Genomic DNA, 21,002 nt, shown 5'->3' on the forward strand with positions numbered 1-21,002 from the left:
CAGCCTACATATATGAATAGATACAGTACCAGCCTTCAGATATGAATAGATACAGTACCAGCCTTCAGATATGAATAGATACAGTACCAGCCTTCAGATATGAATAGATACAGTACCAGCCTTCAGATATGAATAGATACAGTACCAGCCTTCAGATATGAATAGATACAGTACCAGCCTACAGATATGAATAGATACAGTACCAGCCTTCAGATATGAATAGATACAGTACCAGCCTTCAGATATGAATAGATACAGTACCAGCCTACATATATGAATAGATACAGTACCAGCCTTCAGATATGAATAGATACAGTACCAGCCTTCAGATATGAATAGATACAGTACCAGCCTTCAGATATGAATAGATACAGTACCAGCCTTCAGATATGAATAGATACAGTACCAGCCTACAGATATGAATAGATACAGTACCAGCCTACAGATATAAATAGATACAGTACCAGCCTTCAGATATTAATAGATACAGTACCAGCCTTCAGATATGAATAGATACAGTACCAGCCTTCAGATATGAATAGATACAGTACCAGCCTACAGATATGAATAGATACAGTACCAGCCTTCAGATATTAATAGATACAGTACCAGCCTACAGATATTAATAGATACAGTACCAGCCTACAGATATAAATAGATACAGTACCAGCCTTCAGATATGAATAGATACAGTACCAGCCTACAGATATGAATAGATACAGTACCAGCCTTCAGATATGAATAGATACAGTACCAGCCTACAGATATTAATAGATACAGTACCAGCCTACAGATATGAATAGATACAGTACCAGCCTTCAGATATTAATAGATACAGTACCAGCCTTCAGATGTTAATAGATACAGTACCAGCCTACAGATATGAATAGATACAGTACCAGCCTTCAGATATGAATAGATACAGTACCAGCCTACAGATATGAATAGATACAGTACCAGCCTACAGATATGAATAGATACAGTACCAGCCTTCAGATATTAATAGATACAGTACCAGCCTTCAGATGTTAATAGATACAGTACCAGCCTACAGATATGAAGTCATATGTCATGTACAGTGGTGTGAAGTACTTAAGTAAAGATACTTTGAAGAACTACTTAAGCAGTTGTTTTGGGGTATCTGTACTTTACTATTTATATATTTGACAACTTTTACATCACTACAGAAAATGATGTACTTTTTACTCCATACATTTTCCCTGACACCCAAAAGTACTCATTGCATTTTGAATGCTTAGCAGAACAGGAAAATGGTCCAAGAACATCCCTGGTCATCCCTACTGCCTCTGATCTGGCGGACTCACTAAACACATATGTTTGGTTTGTAAATGATGTCTGAGTGTTGGAGTGTGCCCCTGGCCATCCGTACATTTTTAAAACAAGAATATTGTGCTGTCTGGTTTGCTTAGTATAAGGACATTTGAATTATTTTTACTTCTACTTTTAATACTTAAATATGTTTGAGCAATTACATTTAATTTTGATACTGAAGTATAAAACCAAATACTTATAGACTTTTACTCAGGTAGAATTTTACTGAGTTATTTTATATTATAGTATTGTTACTTTTACTCAAGTATGACAATTAGGTATACCTTTCCTACCAATGATCACGGGGTACGTTTCTTCCTAGTTCCTGCTTCCTAGGGAGTTGTCCTGGCCACTGTGCTTCTGCATCTGCTTTGCTTCCTCTTTGGGGATTTAGGCTGGCTTTGTATAAAGAACTTTGACATCAGCTAATGTAAAAAGGGCTTCATTAAATACATTTTAATTTACATGTATTATCACACCAACTGACTGGTACTTCTGTTGTTGTTCACACAGGAGACCATGTTGAGACATTCTCTACATCCAGAGAGCAACAACAGGAAGATCACAAAGCTAAGAGGTCTCATCACTGCCCACATTGTGAGGAGATTTTCCCATTTCTGTCAAAGCTAAAAAGGCACCTAAAAATACACACAAGGGGAAATCTGAATCCTTGCACTGACTGTGGAAAGAGCTTCACAACATCAACCAAGCTAAAAGTTCACCAGAGAATACACACAGGAGAGAAGCCTTACACCTGCTCTGACTGTGGAAAGAGTTTCAATCAATTGGGCAACTTAATTACGCATGGACGTAAACATAGAGGAGAGAAGCCGTACTCCTGCTCTAATTGTGTAAAATTCTTCACAACATCAAATCAGCTAAAAGTTCATCAGAGAACACACACAGGAGAGAAGCCTTACTCCTGCTCTGACTGTGGGGCGAGTTTCTCTCAACTGGGAAACTTACAAATACACCAACGTATGCATACGGGAGAGAAGCCTTTCTCCTGTTTGGACATTGGAAAGTACTTCGCAACATCAACCTATCTAATAGTTCATCAGAGAACACACACAGGAGAGAAGCCTTACTCCTGCTCTGATTGTGTAAAATGCTTCACAACATCAACTGACCTAAAAACTCATCAGAGAACACACACAGGAGAGAAGCCTTACTCCTGCTCTCACTGTGGGAAGAGTTTCTCTCGATTGTATACCTTAAACACACATGAACGTATACATACAGGATTGAAGCCTTACATCTGCTCTGACTGTGGAAAGAGTTTCAATCAACTAGGCGACTTAATAACACATGAACGTAAACATAGAGGAGAGAAGCTGTACCCCTGCTCTAATTGTGTAAAATGCTTCACAACATCAAATGAGCTAAAAGTTCACCAGAGAACACACACAGGAAAGAAGCCTTACTCCTGCTCTGACTGAAGAAAGAGCTTCTCTCGACTGAGCGACTTAAATACCTGAAAGTATGCAAGGACTGTGTAACATTTGAGCTCAAAGGTCATTGAAGAACACACACAGGATAGAAGTCTTACTTATGCTCTTACTGTGGCCAGAGTTTCTCCCAATTGGGCAACGTAAAATCACACAAAAGTATACATAAAGGAGAAAAGCCTAAGCAGTTTTGTCAGAACAGCTAAGATTAGTCACTCCATCATTTAATTGTCATCTCATAAAATAAGTGGTAACAGTGGATTGGATCAAATGAAGAAAGTGTAGAACACTATAGTCATCCTATAGTTCCTCACTGTGAAAGAACTGTGCAGAGGAACGGGAGCATCATAGAATGTTAGCCTCTCTTTACTGATCAGTGTGCACCTTATCAGTTTGTGTCTAATGTATTTTTTGTTATATGTTGGACCCCAGTAAGACTAGCTTTCTCCTTTGTCGTAATGGGGATCCTAATAAATCAAATAAAAAGTTCAAAAAATCAATCTATCGATAATGGTTCTCCATATCGGTGCTGTTCACTAGAAACAAGTGAGTCTGATGGTTGACTGGGTGGTACTGCTTCCCTCTAGTTTTCTGTGGGAATGAGCTGGTAGACCCAACATGTATCAGATCAAGATGATGTGATGATCAGTTTTCACCATTAGTTTGGGTAAATACATATTTTACTACATAGACTTTTGTTTATTGATGCACAGACTATAAAATGACTACATGTTTATTCAATTCTCTTTTAAAACTAAATTTGTTATTTTAGTCATTGATGAGGAATGTGTTTGGATAACTCCATTGAACTTAATTGAGCTGACAATAAAGTTAGAATTGAATGAATGAATTTGTGCTGCTCAATCTCTTCTTCTCTTCTGTATCATAAAACAGTTTCTAGTATTTAAAGCTAAATAATTCCTGTTTGTATGAAGCTGAAACGAACAGGAAATGTAAATGAGCATTACATTTGACCTCAGCACTGACATGGTTTTTCAGCATCAGCTTTGAGACCAGATACACTACTGCAGTTTTATTGATCTACTGAATGTCTTTGTTTAATTCATGTCACTACATCTCTACACATCACCATGGTGACAAGCCCATCCGTTAGGCACCAGTAATGTCTACAGTGCATACAAATAGATGTTAATCAGTATAAAGTGCATGTGTTTTCTTATTAAATAAATGTTTTATAAAAGGTACCAATGTCCAGGGACAGCATTACCACCACAATCCAATAATGACCCAGTTACTATTGGGGAAATGGAACCAGAGAGGAAGCTTGTGTTTCCTTTCTCACACCACTACAGTATTCATTTCAACAGACCTTTTCCACACCCCTGTCTTTGAGCTCAATATATGCCCAAGACTATAATGAGGGTCACGCTGTTGTAATGCCCAAGACTATAATGAGGGTCACACTGTTGTAATGCCCAGTTGATTATGTAAATAATCTTGTAGAACTCTGGTATTGATGGTCCATTTGAGGGTGAGTCATTGATATGAATGTTCAGAGTGAAAGAGCTGTGAACTTTCCTGTGATGGCCCACGTCTACCACAACATTTCCTATTGTGTTAGTAAGCACCACAGCATTCATACATACAGTACAATGGGAGCGGGTGTGACATGCACAAAACATTGATCCCAGACTTCTATTAAGGACTGGGATCCTTTCCAGAATATCCAGATAAACAAAATAGTAAGATAAGGAAACAAATCTGTCATTAATGTTGACGTTTTGCCGAGGAGATCTTTTGTCGTGCAATTTTACATCTGACAAAAATCCGCATGAAAACGAGTCTCCTCATGTTTAATGACAAAGACTCTTTGAAGAATTCCTACTGCTGACCAATGACCCCCCCTCCCCCTCCCTTTGGTTGCCGACTTCGGCTTGCCTCCTGGAAAAATGTTGCCCGAAAAGCTGGGACAGATGGAGGTGATAGCTACATCATGAGTAGAGTGAGGCTGTGGAGGACAGATGGAGGTGATAGCTACATCATGGGTAGAGTGAGGCTGTGGAGGACAGATGGAGGTGATAGCTACATCATGGGTAGAGTGAGGCTGTGGAGGACAGATGGAGGTGATAGCTACATCATGAGTAGAGTGAGGCTGTGGAGGACAGATGGAGGTGATAGCTACATCATGGGTAGAGTGAGGCTGTGGAGGACATATGGAGGTGATAGCTACATCATGGGTACAGTGAGGCTGCAGTAGCCTAACGGGAGTGCTGTTTAGCAAATGTTGAGTTAAAACAATGTGTTTAATGTTACGACATGCAAGCACAGTACACACACGCACAATGTGTTTTTGTTGTATTTGATTAACGAGAGTGTACACAAGTGTTAAATAACAACATGATCTATCTCCACGTTCTTTATCGTTTTTAAAATAAATTAGTGACATTACAGTATACTTTGATGACCGCTATGTCAAAGCATTTAACCTATAAATTGCCTGTAAAAATGTCTGGTAGACTTCTTTTCAGATGTATGCTACTAGTAGATCTCGAATCCATTGTCATTAACATGGCAAAGCCTAACATGCACATATTATGCCAGCTACGACATTGGAAAAACACTCGTTTACTGTATAATACAATGAATATGGAGTTATTTTAATACATGTTTAATTTGGTGCTGTGTTATGCACTATATACACTTTGTTTAGTTGTATGTGTGGTTTACATCAGTTTGAAAAATTCTAATAAAATAATAATTATACCGTTATAATCGAAGCGTCTTTTTTTATCAGTGTAATTTAGATCGTGAAATTGTATTTATGAATCCATTTATTTATCTTCAAACTATTGCACACACAAAGCTCTAGTGTTATATTCTAGAATAAAATAATGAATCTCAAAATGGGTTCATAATGAATATGATCTCAGTTCGGTTGTCATCTGAGACATTCTTATTAATGATAGGATGACAAACTGTATTTAGGAAAGTCTACACATTATAGTTATCAGATTCACATGGAATTGTTGTGCAATTTAAATGTTGAAATATGAAACTATTTTTGAAAAGATTAAATGTAATTTTAGCTTCCAAATGAGAGAATTGGGTCTTCATAAGGTTAAAGCCCTGCTCACTCAGTGGCCCACCCATGTGAAGAGACATTGGTTGTAAACTATGAAACATGCCCTCTCTGCTACCACTATATAATGTAACTTCCTGATGTCAAAAGGGTTCAGATCACCTAAAGACCTGAGTTAAACAGCAAGAACCTAACGCAATTGGCATCGAGTTCAATTTCATGGTATCCAATCGGTAGTAGTTACAGTCTTGTCTCATTGCTGCAACTCCCGTACAGACTCAGGAGAGGCAAAGGTCGAACGCCATGCGTCCTCCAAAACGCAACCCAACCTAGCCGCACTGCTTCTTTGACACAACGCACATCCAACCCGCAATGTGTCGGAGGAAACACCGTACACCCAGTGACCTGATCAGCGTGCACTGCAACCCAACCCGACACAGGAGTGGCTAGTGCATGATGAGACGAGGATATCCATGCCGGCCTAACCCAGATGATGCTGGGCCAATTGTGCGCCGCCCCATGGGCCTCCTGGTCGCGGCCAGCTACAACAGAGCCTGGGCTCGAACCTAGAATCTCAGGTGGCACACCTTAGACCACTGCGCCACCCCGGAGGCTCAATTTTGACAATACCAACCAGAATATAGCATGAGCTTATAGCATGGCAACTTGGTATGAACTTTGAACTCTTATTCTCTCCAGAAGTGATACCTCCAAGCTGCTGTAAACGTGGGCTAGGAAAGGACGGACAAAGGATCTGAAATATCAAACACCACCACCAAAGAAATCCTTCAGTGGACAAGGAAGATCTCTGTTGGGCAACACGGCCAGGATCTACGACCAACCTACCGAAGCGCAGCTCAGTGTAAATATTTATTGCGTTCTCCTTTTTCAAATGGGAGGTAATTTAGAATGCATGAGATACTGTATTTACGATAGCATAGCTTCTCCTTTTGTTCCTCAGTCTTCCCGCTCTTTCACACATTGAACCTGACAATCCCTTGACAGATTTGTAACCTATCATGGTATGACATGTTCTTTTGATTTTAAATAGTTTAAACGTGCTATTACCTACCTGTAGTAATAAATAGAAACGGAGACAAAAAGCATCATCTTCACAGCACATATTCTGAACAATGGTACACGGCCATAGAGATAGATAGAGGACTCATCTTTGTATCTGTGTCATTATAGTGTCTGTGACAGTATGCACAGCGGCATTGAGGGGATTTGATTAATCTTACCTGGGCTCCCGGATCGGCGTGTTTTGCACATGGTGAAAGTTGATGGCATTCGTTTTATTTTTGGCCAGGTGCCACATTCAAAGCCCAAAGCTCATTCGGCTCCAAACAAAACACTTGGAGTCATGAGTAGGATTCAGGTTTTTCACATGAAAAGGCTTTTGATTTGATTTTTTTTAAAGCTTTATCTTTATCTTTTTTTTAAAGATGTTGTCTTTGTCTCAGCTCACACTTCCCTTAAAACCTCTCAAGGATCATACTATCCGCCCCCCCCCTAAAATGACATACCCAAATCTAACTGCCTTTAGCTCAGGACCTGAATCAAGGATATACATATTATTGATACCATTTGAAAGAAAACACTTTGAAGGTTTTGGAAATGCTAAATTAATGTAGGAGAATAACACATTAAATCTGGTAAAAGATAATACATACAAAAAAAACATGCTTTTTCTATGAAGTTTTTGTTCCATTTTCTTTGAAATGCAAGAGAAAGGCCAGTGATGAATTCTACGTGGAATTTAGATTGACCACCAGATGGTAGCAGTGTGTTTGCAAAGTTTCAGACTGATCCAGTGAAGAACTACATTACTACACAATATTTTGTATCAAGTCTGTCAGGAGTTTGCCCAAATGTGCCGGATTGGTCAATTGATACATTTTCAAGTACATAACTATAGAAAACATACAAAAATGCTATGGCAATAAAGAAATGTTAAGTTTACACACTCCCAGGAATGTCAGACGATGGATCCCTACAGAAAATACACTAACCTTCACACATCTAGATGGCTGGGTGGGGTGGGTGTGGGGCCAGAGATGTCAGAGGTTCAAACTGTAGAACCCAGTTCCTACATTTTAATATAAAAATGATTTGATCAAACAAAACTATGCTACATTTTATTTCTGAGGCCATCAGGACGACGAATCAGAGCGAGATTCTGAATGTAAGAACATTATTTACCTTCAGAGAGGAATTTATTAAACAAGTTGCCGTGATAATTATTTGTTGTTATGCACTCTCCTCAAACAATAGCATGGTATTTTTTCACTGTAATAGCCACTGAAAATTGGACACTGTAGTTAGATTAACAAGAATTTAAGCTTTTTGCCCACATAAAGACATGTCTGTCCCGGAAAGTTGGCTGTTGTATACAGTCATTCTAGTCACATTAGGACACGTTAAGCAACAACCGTCCCAGTTTAGGGACAGCATTCCCATAGAGGTTATCTTCTTATGGCTGCAGTATTGAGTTTGCTTGGACGAAAGGTGCCCAGAGTAAACGGCCTGCTCCTCAGTCTCAGTTGCTAATATATGCATATTATTAGCATTGGATAGAAAACACATGGAAGTTTCTAACACTGTTTGAATGATGTCTGTGATTATAACATAACTCATATGGCAGGCAAAAACCTGAGAAGGAATCCAAACAGGAAGTGAGAAATCTGAGGTTGGGGGATTTTAAACCCAAGCCCTATTGAATTCACAGTGAGATATGGATGAGGTTGCACTTCCTAGGGCTTCCACTAGATGTCAACTGTCTTTAGAAAGTTGAATAAGGCTTCTACTGTGGTGTGGGACTGATTAAGAGGGGAATAGGCGTGTTTTGCACATGGTGAACGGACATATTCAATCAATCCCTATACCAGTCTGCTGTTCCCACATGCTTCAAGAGGGCCACCATTGTTCCTGTTCCCAAGAAAGCTAAGGTAACTGAGCTAAACGTCTACCGCCCCGTAGCACTCACTTCCGTCATCATGAAGTGCTTTGAGAAACTAGTCAAGGACCATATCACCTCCACCCTACCTGACACCTAGACCCACTCCAATTTGCTTACCGCTCAAATAGGTCCACAGACGATGCAATCTCAACCGCACTGCACACTGCCCTAACCCATCTGGACAAGAGGAATACCTATGTGAGAATGCTGTTCATCGACTACAGCTCGGCATTCAACACCATAGTACCCTCCAAGCTCGTCATCAAGCTCGAGACCCTGGGTCTCCACCCCGCCCTGTGCAACTGGGTACTGGACTTCCTGACGGGCCGCCCCCAGGTGGTGAGGGTAGGTAACAACATCTCCTCCCCGCTGATCCTCAACACTGGGGCCCCACAAGGGTGCGTTCTGAGCCCTCTCCTGTACTCCCTGTTCACCCACGACTGCGTGGCCACGCACGCCTCCAACTCAATCATCAAGTTTGCGGACGACACAACAGTGGTAGGCTTGATTACCAACAACGACGAGACGGCCTACAGGGAGGAGGTGAGGGCCCTCGGAGTGTGGTGTCAGGAAAATAACCTCACACTCAACGTCAACAAAACTAAGGAGATGATTGTGGACTTCAGGAAACAGCAGAGGGAACACCCCTATCCACATCGATGGAACAGTAGTGGAGAGAGTAGCAAGTTTTAAGTTCCTCGGCATACACATCACAGACAAACTGAATTGGTCCACTCACACAGACAGCATCGTGAAGAAGGCGCAGCAGCGCCTCTTCAACCTCAGGAGGCTGAAGAAATTCGGCTTGTCACCAAAAGCACTCACAAACTTCTACAGATGCACGATCGAGAGCATCCTGGCGGGCTGTATCACCGCCTGGTACGTCAACTGCTCCGCCCTCAACCGTAAGGCTCTCCAGAGGGTAGTGAGGTCTGCACAACGCATCACCGGGGGCAAACTACCTGCCCTCCAGGACACCTACACCACCTGATGTTACAGGAAGGCCATAAAGATCATCAAGGACATCAACCACCCGAGCCACTGCCTGTTCACCCCGCTATCATCCAGAAGGCGAGGTCAGTACAGGTGCATCAAAGCTGGGACCGAGAGACTGAAAAACAGCTTCTATCTCAAGGCCATCAGACTGTTAAACAGCCACCACTAACATTGAGTGGCTGCTGCCAACACACTGACACTGACTCAACTCCAGCCATTTTAATAATGGGAATTGATGGGAAATGACGGAAATATATCACTAGCCACTTTAAACAATGCTACCTTATATAATGTTACTTACCCTACATTATTCATCTCATATGCATACGTATATACTGTACTCTATATCATCGACTGCATCCTTATGTAATACATGTATCACTAGCCACTTTAACTATGCCACTTTGTTTACATACTCATCTCATATGTATATACTGTACTCGATACCATCTACTGTATCTTGCCTATGCTGCTCTGTACCATCACTCATTCATATATCCTTATGTACATATTCTTTATCCCCTTACACTGTGTATAAGACAGTAGTTTTGGAATTGTCAGTTAGATTACTTGTTGGTTATTACTGCATTGTCGGAACTAGAAGCACAAGCATTTCGCTACACTCGCATTAACATCTGCTAACCATGTGTATGTGACAAATACATTTGATTTGATTTGAATGAGTCAGGTTACTGGCAGAGAGCCATTTCCTGGTCACGTGCATTTCACATGATATCCACCTGCGTTCCATTAGTCCTCAAGACAGAAAGGAATTCTCCGGTTGGAACTTTATTGAAGATTTATGATAAAAACATCCTAATGATTGATTCTATACTTAATTTGAAACGTTTCTTCGACCTGTAATAGAACTTTTGGAAGTTTTTGTCCGAAGTAATCCTCGACCTGAAGGAGCGTTTGGATGTGTATACCAAACGAGCTAACAAAAGGATCTATTTGGACATAAATAACGGACATTATCGAACAAATCAAACATTTATTGTGGAACTAGGATTCCTGGGAGTGCATTCTGATGATCTTCAAAGGGAATATTTATCATGTAATTTATGGTTTCTGTTAACTCCAACATGGTGGCTAATTTGGTTATTTTTGAGTGCCGTCTCAGATTACTGCATGGTTTGCTTTTTCCATAAAGTTTTTTTGAAATCTGACACATCGGTTGCATTAAGGAGAGGTATATCTATAATTCCATGTGTATAACTTGTATTATCATCTACATTTATGATGAGTATTTCTGTTGAATCTATGTGGCTATGCAAAATCACTGGATGTTTTTGGAACTAGTGAACAATGTAAACTCAGGTTTTTTTATATAAATATGAACTTTATCAAACAACACATACATGTATTGTGTAACATGAAATCCTATGAGTGTCATCTGATGAAGATCATCAAAGTTTAGTGATTCATTTGATCTGCTTTTTATATTTCTGCTTTTTGTGACTGCTATCTTTGGCTGGAAAAATTGCTGTGCTTATTCTGTGGCTTGGTGGTGACCTAACATAATCGTTTGTGGTGCTTTCGCCGTAAAGCATATTGGAAAATCGGACACTGTGGTGGGATTAACAACAAGATTACCTTTAAAACGGTATAAAATACATGTATGTTTGAGGAATTTTAATTTTGAGATTTGTTGTTTTGAATTTGGTGCCCTACACTTTCACTGGCTGTTATCATATCGACCCCGTTAACGGGATTGCAGCCATAAGAAGTACCAACGCATATTTTTAACTGGTTGGATTACTGAAATATGGTCCCTTTCCCCCACCTTTTGATGTTCCCCGACTCTCAATGTTTAACAAAGGCTTTTCAAGAGTCCTTCGGTCAAGTCAAGAGAGAAATGTATTTATGTGGGGGGTCATAAATCTTACCCACAGGCCAACGTCATGACAGTCCTCTCATGTTGGGTTCAATCTTGCGATTAACCTGCACGTTGCAAAGCAACATAAAAATGACTGTGGGTTGTCCTGGTTGTGGTCTCCCTCTGGTGGTCGATCCGGGTAGGGTTTCTGCGAATGAAGAAGTCCGCACCAAGGCAGGGCAGCAGATGTCCAGTTGATTGCTGTTGCAGTCCCCCTCTCTGGTGGTCGACCCAGGTAGGGTTTCTGTGAATGAAGAAGTCCGCTCCATGGCTGGGCAGCGGATGTCCGGATTGGGATCGGCGTTCCGTCCAGACTAGAAGATCTGGGCAGTAACTTAGGCAGATGTTAACAACGCACACACACACAAAATATATCATTACATTTCCTCCCAAACGAGCGGAGTTGTGGCACTAACTGATGGTTGTATTGGGGAGTTGTTTATGGCTCTATCACTTTCTAAGTGCCGAAGAAAATGAAACAAAATGAATGAAAGCATAAACAAAACAAAATATAGTTATGCCTCATTAATCATCTAATTGGACTGTATTCTATATACGTCCAAGGTCTTGGCAAAATGGCCCTGTCATGGCATTGTCTAATGTTATATCTAGGGCTTTCCTACTTGGTGTGTTGCTTAGGCACTATCCTAAGTTGATAACTATATGATAAGTCTACAGCTGTAAGGCACTAGTTTTGGGCAGTCTACAGGGATGACCTATGGACTTCTGGGAAGAAAACTGGTGAGTGCTGTAGCTGTTGTCATGTCTTTACTATCATTAAATGAAGACTTTTAGTTTTTATCAAAGATTCTCTGATTAATCATGTAGCTGTAATTAACTAGGAAGTCGGGGCACCAAGGAAAATATTCAGATTACAAAGTTATAATTTTCCTAATATAACTTTCAGATATTTTATATCTGATCAATTAGTCTTCGAATTAATGAATTATTTACTTTACCTCACGTTAGTCTCATTCCAAACATAGTTAATTGTTGGTTATCTGCACAAACCCAGTCTTCCCTATGAGTCATCCATACATCAATTGTCTTAAATAATTTATTTACTAACTAAGAAATTCAGAGAAATGCATAAACAAACAGTTGATAGTTACAAGGAAATTAAACAGAGTTTCCCTAGTGGGATATACCATTATCGCGGCTTGGTGTACAAAAGGGAAGTGGGGATTGACTGAGATAAGAAAACACACAGTTGATAATTATAACAATTGAAATGCTAATCCTTTGCACATGAACGCTCACTAATTCGGGAACAATTGCAATCAATATACATATTTACACTCAGTGTGTTGTTGGGATCTCTGTTGAAAAGTTTGTTTCTGTTGGAGAGTCTGTCCGCCCTCTCTGTCGTGGTTAGAATGGATAGTTCAGAGTGACATTCATTCATGTCGTTATGGATAGATGTTTCGGCGGTTGTCGGTCTTCGCGTTCAATGATACTGAATTCCAAGCTGCAGACTAGTAATTAATATCAAAGACTTGTTCTTATTCTGTTGGTATCGATAGTCTAAGAGGTTAAGCACGTGGTATGGTTAAAAGATTCAGCCATCTACTCAAACCTTGGCCCTCTTATCGAGGTAAGCTGGTCTGCAACCTTTGTCCTCTCATAATTGAGGGAAACATGGTCTGTTGAGAAATTCTCAAAGTGGGGGTTTTATTCGGGGGAGCAGAAAAAGGCTGTCTCATAACGCCAGGTCAAAACTGTGCTCATGGGCGGTCCTCTGATTTAGTTAAACTCAAAAGGGAATTCAAGTTTCCTTCATTAAACAGTCCAAAATCACATTACACAATTTTACAAACAGTATCATCCTCACCCATTCATCTTAGATGTAAACCTCATATCTGAGGCTATTATATAAACAGAGTTATGGTAATGTGGCCATGTTGGCTCCCATGAGTTTCACCAAATTGTACAAAATGGACCAGTTTGTAGCTGGATTCTTCACCGATCTTTTATACCTTCTCCAGAACATATATGTTGTTCGGACCTCAAGTTCTGTAAGGTGGAAGAAATTCCTTTGTTCTCTTCTATGAAAACTCCCTCTCTCTCTCTATACTGTGGCCATGAGGAGATAATCTCCTCCAGGAATTTATGACTCTCTCTGACCACAGCAGCCTAGGTGTAGGAGACAGGGAGAGGGGGTGGGGCTTGCTGTACCCAAAGAGGGCAACGTCATGACAACACACATAGGAGAGAATCCTTACATCAGCTCTGACTGTGCATCAAGTTTCTCTCTACTGTGCCACTTAAAACGACATGAATGTATACACACAGGAGAGAAGCCTCATCACTGCACTGACTGTGAGAAGAGATTCTACAGATTGGGCCATTTAAAAAGACACCAATGTATACATAAAGGAGAGAAGCCTCATCAGTTCTCTCAAATCAGCTAAGATAGGACTCTCCACTTCATAATCTCATAAAATAATTGGCAACGTTGAATTGGATCAAATGAAGAAAGTGTAGAACACTATTGTAATCCAATTGTTTCTCACTGTGAGAGAACTGTACAGAGGAAAGGGAGCGTTATAGAATGTTAGCCTCTCTTTACTGATCAGTGTGTGTTAGCTTCTACTGTAAAGATATTGAGATGACCTTGGATTTGCCCTTAGGGTTGAATATCCTCTGTGAGGTGTCTCACAATAGAGTCCGATGGTTGACTGGGTGGTAGTGCTTCCCTCTGCAGTTTCCCGTGGGAATGAGCTGGTAGGACGCCTGCTCTTTCCATGACATAGACTGACCAGGTGAACCCAGGTGAAAGCTATAATCCTTAATGTAGTTTTTATTATGGATTTATTATGGATCCCCATTAGCTTTCAGCAGAAAACAAGACTGCAGTTGCAGTGGGCTAAGAAATGAAAAGACTGGACACTGGTGAATGAATATGAAAAACATTGCCTGGTCTGATGAATCCCTGTTCCTGCTGTTTCATGCTGATGGGAGGACTAGAGTATGGAGGAAACCATGAGTACATGTATCCATGCTGTGTGTCATCTTTGCAGGCTGGTGGTGTGATGGTTGGGGTGTGTTTTCAGGTCACACATTGGGCCTCTTGATAAAAGTTGAGCAATGTTTGAATGCCACAGGATATCTAAATAATTACTGCCAATCAGGTGCCTCCCTTCATGGCAGCAGTGTATCCATCTGCAAATATATATATATTTTTTTGCAGGACTATGCCACAACGCTTGTCCAGGAATGGTCCCAAGAACATGACAGTGGATTCAGTTTACTGCAGTGGCCTGACGAGTCACCAGATCTCAATCCAGTTGTTCATCTGTGGGTGGAGTATTATACCTTCTAAAATAATAACCACATGGCCAGGAAATATACCACACGTGTTGTTTTACAGGAAATTCAACCCCTGACATACATGTACTTTCCGGTATGAGGGTGAAGGAAGAAATCCCCCTCTGTCATTGTATTACAGTTGTCACAATGATCTGGGGGAGGGTGGATAGGAAATGCTGTTTTCAGCTTTCTGTGAGAATGAGCTGGTAGACACTACATGTATCAGAGATGGTGTGATGATCAGTTTTCACCACTAGTTTGGGTAGATACATTTTACTATTGATGCACAGGCTATGAAATGACTACATGTTTATTCAATTGTATTTTATTATGAACGTGATTGAATTACTCAATTGAACTTAATTGATCTGACAATATAAAATAAAATGAATTTCTGCTGCTCAATCTCTTCTCTATCATTAAATACTAAAAACTATTTTAAGCTAAATAATTCCTGTTTGTATGAAGCTGAAACAGGAAATGTAAATGAGCATTACATTTGACCTCAGTACTGACAGGGTTTTTCAGCATCAGCTTTGAGACCAGATACACTACTGCAGTTTTATTGATCTACTGAATGTCTTAGTTTAATTCATGTCACTACATCTCTACACATCACCATGGTGACAAGCCCATCCGTTAGGCACCAGTAATGTCTACAGTGCATACAAATAGATGTTAATCAGTATAAAGTGCTTGTGTTTTCTTATTAAATAAGTGTTTTATAGCGTACCAAAGCCAAGAAACTGCATTACCCATGCAATTCAATAATGACCCAGTTAGTATTGGGGAATGGAACCAGAGAAGAAGTTTGTTACCTTTCTCACACCACTACAGTATTCATTTCAACACACCTTTGTTAGAGCTCAATATATACCCAAGACTATATAGAGGGTCAGACTGTTGCAATGCCCAGTTGATTATGTAAATAGTCTTGAAGACTTTAATTTAGATATGTTTATCTCACATCCATTAAGTAGATACTAAATAACCTCACTATTTTTTTCAGCTTTTAAAATGTTTTATTTTATAAAGCATTCTCACACCCAGACGTTTGACATTATTCTATGTATCACACTTCCAAAAGTCTTTAAAAATATTTAATGCACCAGTTTAAAAAAAAAGTGTGTCATGACTGTCATTACCAAATAGGATATAATTTCATCAAATTGTTAGATTTTAGAAATTATTATTATGTGAACTTTATTTGAACTTACGATACACAGAATCATCTAGAATGTCAGCCTAAAATCTTCGGGCATAGACTGTCCAAGGTGTTGAGAGCGTTCGACAGGGATGCTGGTCCATGTTGACTCCAATGCTTCCTACAATCGTGTCAAGTTGGCTGGGAGTGGATCTTCTCCGAATAGCTCGTTCCATCTCCTCCCACAGATGTACAATTACAGGGAATTCAGTGAGCTGTTCTGGGAACCATTCCTGGACAAGCCTTGTGGCATAATCCTAATGAAAAGAAAATCAATTTGCAGATGGATAAACTGCCGCCATGAAGGGATGCACCTGATTGGCAATGATGTTTAGATATTGTGGTGGAATTATTGTAATCAAAAGGAGCGACTTATACATTTCTTCAAAACAATCTAACTTTATTAGTTAATTACTGCAGTAATGGAGCTGGTCAATGACCGTGCCGTAGGTGATTCGTTGAGAGCCCAACCAGCAGGACTAAAGCCACAGCATTTTATAGCAAAGTCCATCCTCCTGGATGTTCATTACAAACAACAGCTTTATGAAATGGGCCACAAGGTAAGGATTTGTATGAAATATACTAATTTCTCATTGTGTAGAGACCAGGGTCTGGCCCCCCAACTCCACATTGGAGCAATCTCCCCCTGGTACCTCAGGACAGAAACATTAACTCATGCTATGGAATGCGGTCTTGTTAGGTTTATCAACCCAAGACAATGTAAATCTTCTGTCAGTGTTAAATCTCCCAGAGGCCCACTTTTCAGTTCACACAGAAACCATAGTCATAAGAACCCTCTATTCTGTTGCACAAAACAACCATTTGATAAAATTAAACAAATATAACATAATCTTGCAATTTTGCTCTCACAATATCCCGTGGCATTCAAACATTGCTCAACTTTTATCAAGGGGCCCAATGTGAGCCCTGAAAACACACCACCAGCCTGAAATGCTGACACATGGCATGGATGCATGCAGTGTAAAGTACTGAAGTAAAAATTATTTAAAGAACTACTTTAGTAGTTTTAGTAGTATCTGTACTTTACTATTTATATTTTTGACAACTTTTACTTCACTACATTCCTAAACAAAATGTACTTTTTACTACATACATTTGCCCTGACACCCAAAAGTACTTGTTATATTTTTTATGATTAGCAGAACAGAAAATGGTCCAATTCACGCACTTATCAAGAGAACATCCCTGGTCATTCCTACTGCCTCTGATCTGGTGGACTCACTAAACAGAGAACATCCCTGGTCATCCCTACTGCCTCTGATCTGGTAGACTCACTAAACAGAGAACATCCCTGGTCATCCCTACTGCCTCTGATCTGGCAGACTCACTAAACAGAGAACATCCCTGGTCATCCCTACTGCCTCTGATCTGGTAGACTCACTAAACAGAGAACATCCCTGGTCATCCCTACTGCCTCTGATCTGGCAGACTCACTAAACAGAGAACATCCCTGGTCATCCCTACTGCCTCTGATCTGGTAGACTCACTAAACAGAGAACATCCCTGGTCATCCCTACTGCCTCTGATCTGGCAGACTCACTAAACAGAGAACATCCCTGGTCATCCCTACTGCCTCTGATCTGGCAGACTCACTAAACAGAGAACATCCCTGGTCATTCCTACTGCCTCTGATCTGGCAGACTCACTAAACACAAATGCACCATTCGTAAATTATGTCTGAGTTTTGAGCCCCTGGCTATCTGGCTATCTGTAATATTAAAAAAACACAACGCAGTTGTACAGTCTGGTTTGTTTAATTTAAGGAATTTGAAATTATTCATACTTTTACTTTTGATGGAGTATATTTTAGCAATTACTTTTAATACATAATTATATTTACAACCAAAAGCTTTTAGACTTTTACTGAGGTAGTATTTTACTGGGTGACTCACTTTGACTTCAGTAATTTTCTATTAAGGTTTCATTACTTTCACTCAGTCTGACAGTTAGGTACTTTTTCCACCACTGGATGTATGTACTCGTGGTTTCCTCCATACCCCAGTCCTCCCATCAGCATGAAACAGCAGGAACAGGGATTCATCAGACCAGGCAGTATGTTTTTCAAATTCTCCAGCGTCCAGTCTTTTCATTCCTTAGCCCACCTATTCTGCTATGGAAAAAGCAGGTGTCCTTAAATGTTTTTTTATTTATTATTTTTACAATACAGTGTTCTACGCTTCATTTGATCCAATTCAATGTTGCCAATTATTTAATGACATGAGAATTAAGTGGAGTGTCTAATCTTAGCTGGTCTGAGAGAACTGATGAGACTTCTCTCCTTTATGTATACATTGGTGTCTTTTTAAATGGCCCGATCTGTAGAATATCTTCTCACAGTCAGTGCTTTGATAAGGCTTCGGTCAACTATGTATCCGTTGGTGTGTCTTTACATTTCCCAATCGGGAGAAACTCTTGCCACATTAAGAGCAGGAGTAAGGCTTCTCTCCAGTGTGTGTTCCGACAAACTTTTAGGTCAGTTGATGTTGTGAAACATTTTACACAATCAGAGCAGGATTAAGGCTTCACTCCTATATGCATACGTTCATGTCTTTTTAAGTTGTACAGTTTATAGAAACTCTTTCCACAGTCAGAGCAGGAGTAAGGCTTCTCTCCTGTGTGTATACGTTCATGTGTTTTTAAGTCCCCCAGTTTAGAGAAACTCTTTCCACAGTCAGAGCAGGAGTACGGCTTCTCTCCTGTGTGTGTTCTCTGATGAACGTTTTGCTCAGTTGATGTTCTGAAGATTTTTTCACAGTAAAAGCAGGAGTAAGGCTTCTCTCCTGTATGTACACGTTCATGTGTTTTTAAGTCGCCCAGTTGAGAGAAACTCTTTCCACAGTCAGAGCAGGAGTAAGGCTTCACTCCTGTATGTATAAGTTCATGTCTTCTTAAGTGGCCCAGTTGAGAGAATCTCTTTCCACAGCCAGAGCAGGAGTAAGGCTTCTCTCCTGTGTGTGTTCTCTGATGAACCTTTTGCTCAGTTGATGTTTTGAAGCATTTTTCACAGTCAGAGCAGGAGAAAGGCTTCTCTCCTGTGTGTATACGTTCATGTGTTTTAAAGTCGCCCAGTTGAGAGAAACTCTTTCCACAGTCAGAACAGGTGTAAGGCTTATCTCCTGTGTGATTTCTCTGATGAACTTTTAGAGCAGTTGATCTTTTGAAGCATTTTTTACAGTCAGAGCAGGAGTAAGGCTTCTCTCCTGTGTGTGTTCTCTGATGAATTTTTCGATCAGTTGATGTTTTGAAGCATTTTTCACAGTAAAAGCAGGAGTAAGGCTTCTCTCCTGTGTGTGTTCTCTGATGAACTTTTCGATCAGTTGATGTTTTGAAGCATTTTTCACAGTCAGAGCAGGAGTAAGGCTTCTCTCCCGTGTGTGTTCTCTGGTGAACTTTTTGCTCAGCTGATGTTTTTACGCATTTTTCACAGTCAGAGCAGGAGTAAGGCTTCTTTCCTGTATGTATATGTTCATGTGTTTTTAAGTGGCCCAGTTGAGAGTATCGCTTTCCACAGTCAGAGCAGCAGTAAGGCTTCTCTCCTGTGTGTGTTCTCTGATGAACTTTTTGATCAGATGATGTTCTGAAGATTTTTTCACAGTAAAAGCAGGAGTAAGGCTTCTCTCCTGTATGTACACGTTCATGTGTTTTTAAGTTGTACAGTTTAGAGAAGCTCCTTCCACAGTCAGAGCAGGAGTAAGGCTTTTCCCTGTGTGTGTTCTCTGATGAACCTTTAGAGCAGTTGATCTTTTGAAGCATTTTTCACAGTCAGAGCAGGAGTAAGGCTTCTCTCCTGTGTGTGTTCTCTGATGAACCTTTAGAGCAGTTGATCTTTTGAAGCATTTGTCACAGTCAGAGCAGGAGTAAGTCTTCTCTCCTGTATGTATGCGTTCATGTCTTTTTAAGTTGTACAGTTGAGAGAAACTCGCCCCACAGTCAGAGCAGGAGTAAGGCTTCTCTCCTGTATGTATATGTTCATGTCTTTTTAAGGTGCACAGTTGAGAGAAACTCTTTCCACAGTCAGAGCAGGGGTATGACTTCTCTCCTCTGTGTCCTCTCTGATGAACTGTCAGAGCCTTTGAGGTTGTGAAATTCTTCCCACAGTCAGTACAGGAAAACAGATTCTCTCCTATGTGTATTTGTACATGTAATTTTAGCTTTGATAGAATTGAAAACTTCTCCTCACAATGTGGGCAGTGGTGAGACCTCTTAGCTCTGTGATCTTCCTGCTGTTTCTCTCTGGATGTAGAGAATGTCTCAACATGGTCTCCTGTGAGAACAACATCAGAAGAACCAATCAGTTGTGTGATATACACTACAGGTCAAAAGTTTCAGAACACATACTCATTTAAGGGTTTTTCTTTATTTGACTATGTTCTACATTGTATAATAGTGAAGACATCAAAACTATGAAATAACACATATCATGTAGTAAACAAAAAGTTGTTAAACAATTCAAAATACATTATAACTGAGATTCTTCAAATTGCCACCCTTTGCCTTGATGACAGTATTGCACAATATTGGTATTCTCTTACCTTGAGAAAGAGATTTCTCAATCTTCTCTTCTTCATCTTTAATGTTGACATTCAGCTCCAGTGTTTGACTGCAATCTTCCAGCTTCACTGATGTCATCTCTGGATCCTGCAGTGCAAACTGGGCTCCACTGTCACATTTAGGACCCAGTGACAGTAGGTTTGGAATCAGTGTGGAAGGAGAGAGGCAGGCTGGGTTTGTCCTCACTGTTGATGTTACCGGCCTCAGACTTAATTCCAGTTGTCCTGTAGTAACATTGAGAAACAGACAGAAAGTTGTCTTGA

General features: G+C 40.2%; 2 protein-coding genes across 2 annotated transcripts in view; one reads left to right on the forward strand and one right to left on the reverse strand.

Moving 5' to 3' along the window:
- LOC135532690 (zinc finger protein ZFP2-like) overlaps positions 1-3,606 on the forward strand; it is a 40,369-nt gene extending 36,763 nt beyond the window's left edge. Inside the window, exon 4 of the mRNA XM_064960160.1 lies at positions 1,846-3,606. Coding sequence (XP_064816232.1) covers positions 1,846-2,771 — 926 coding nt within the window. The 3' untranslated portion in view covers positions 2,772-3,606. The remainder of the gene's footprint in view (positions 1-1,845) is intronic.
- A 14,689-nt stretch (positions 3,607-18,295) lies between these two features.
- LOC135532694 (zinc finger protein 271-like) lies at positions 18,296-20,025 on the reverse strand. The gene has a single exon (XM_064960164.1). The coding sequence runs from the start codon at positions 19,939-19,941 to the stop codon at positions 18,703-18,705; it is 1,239 nt and encodes a 412-aa protein (XP_064816236.1). The 5' UTR covers positions 19,942-20,025; the 3' UTR covers positions 18,296-18,702.
- Between the last annotated feature and the right edge of the window lie 977 nt (positions 20,026-21,002).

This window comes from Oncorhynchus masou, unplaced genomic scaffold (assembly GCF_036934945.1).
Source record: "Oncorhynchus masou masou isolate Uvic2021 unplaced genomic scaffold, UVic_Omas_1.1 unplaced_scaffold_1989, whole genome shotgun sequence".
NCBI lineage: Eukaryota > Metazoa > Chordata > Actinopteri > Salmoniformes > Salmonidae > Oncorhynchus > Oncorhynchus masou.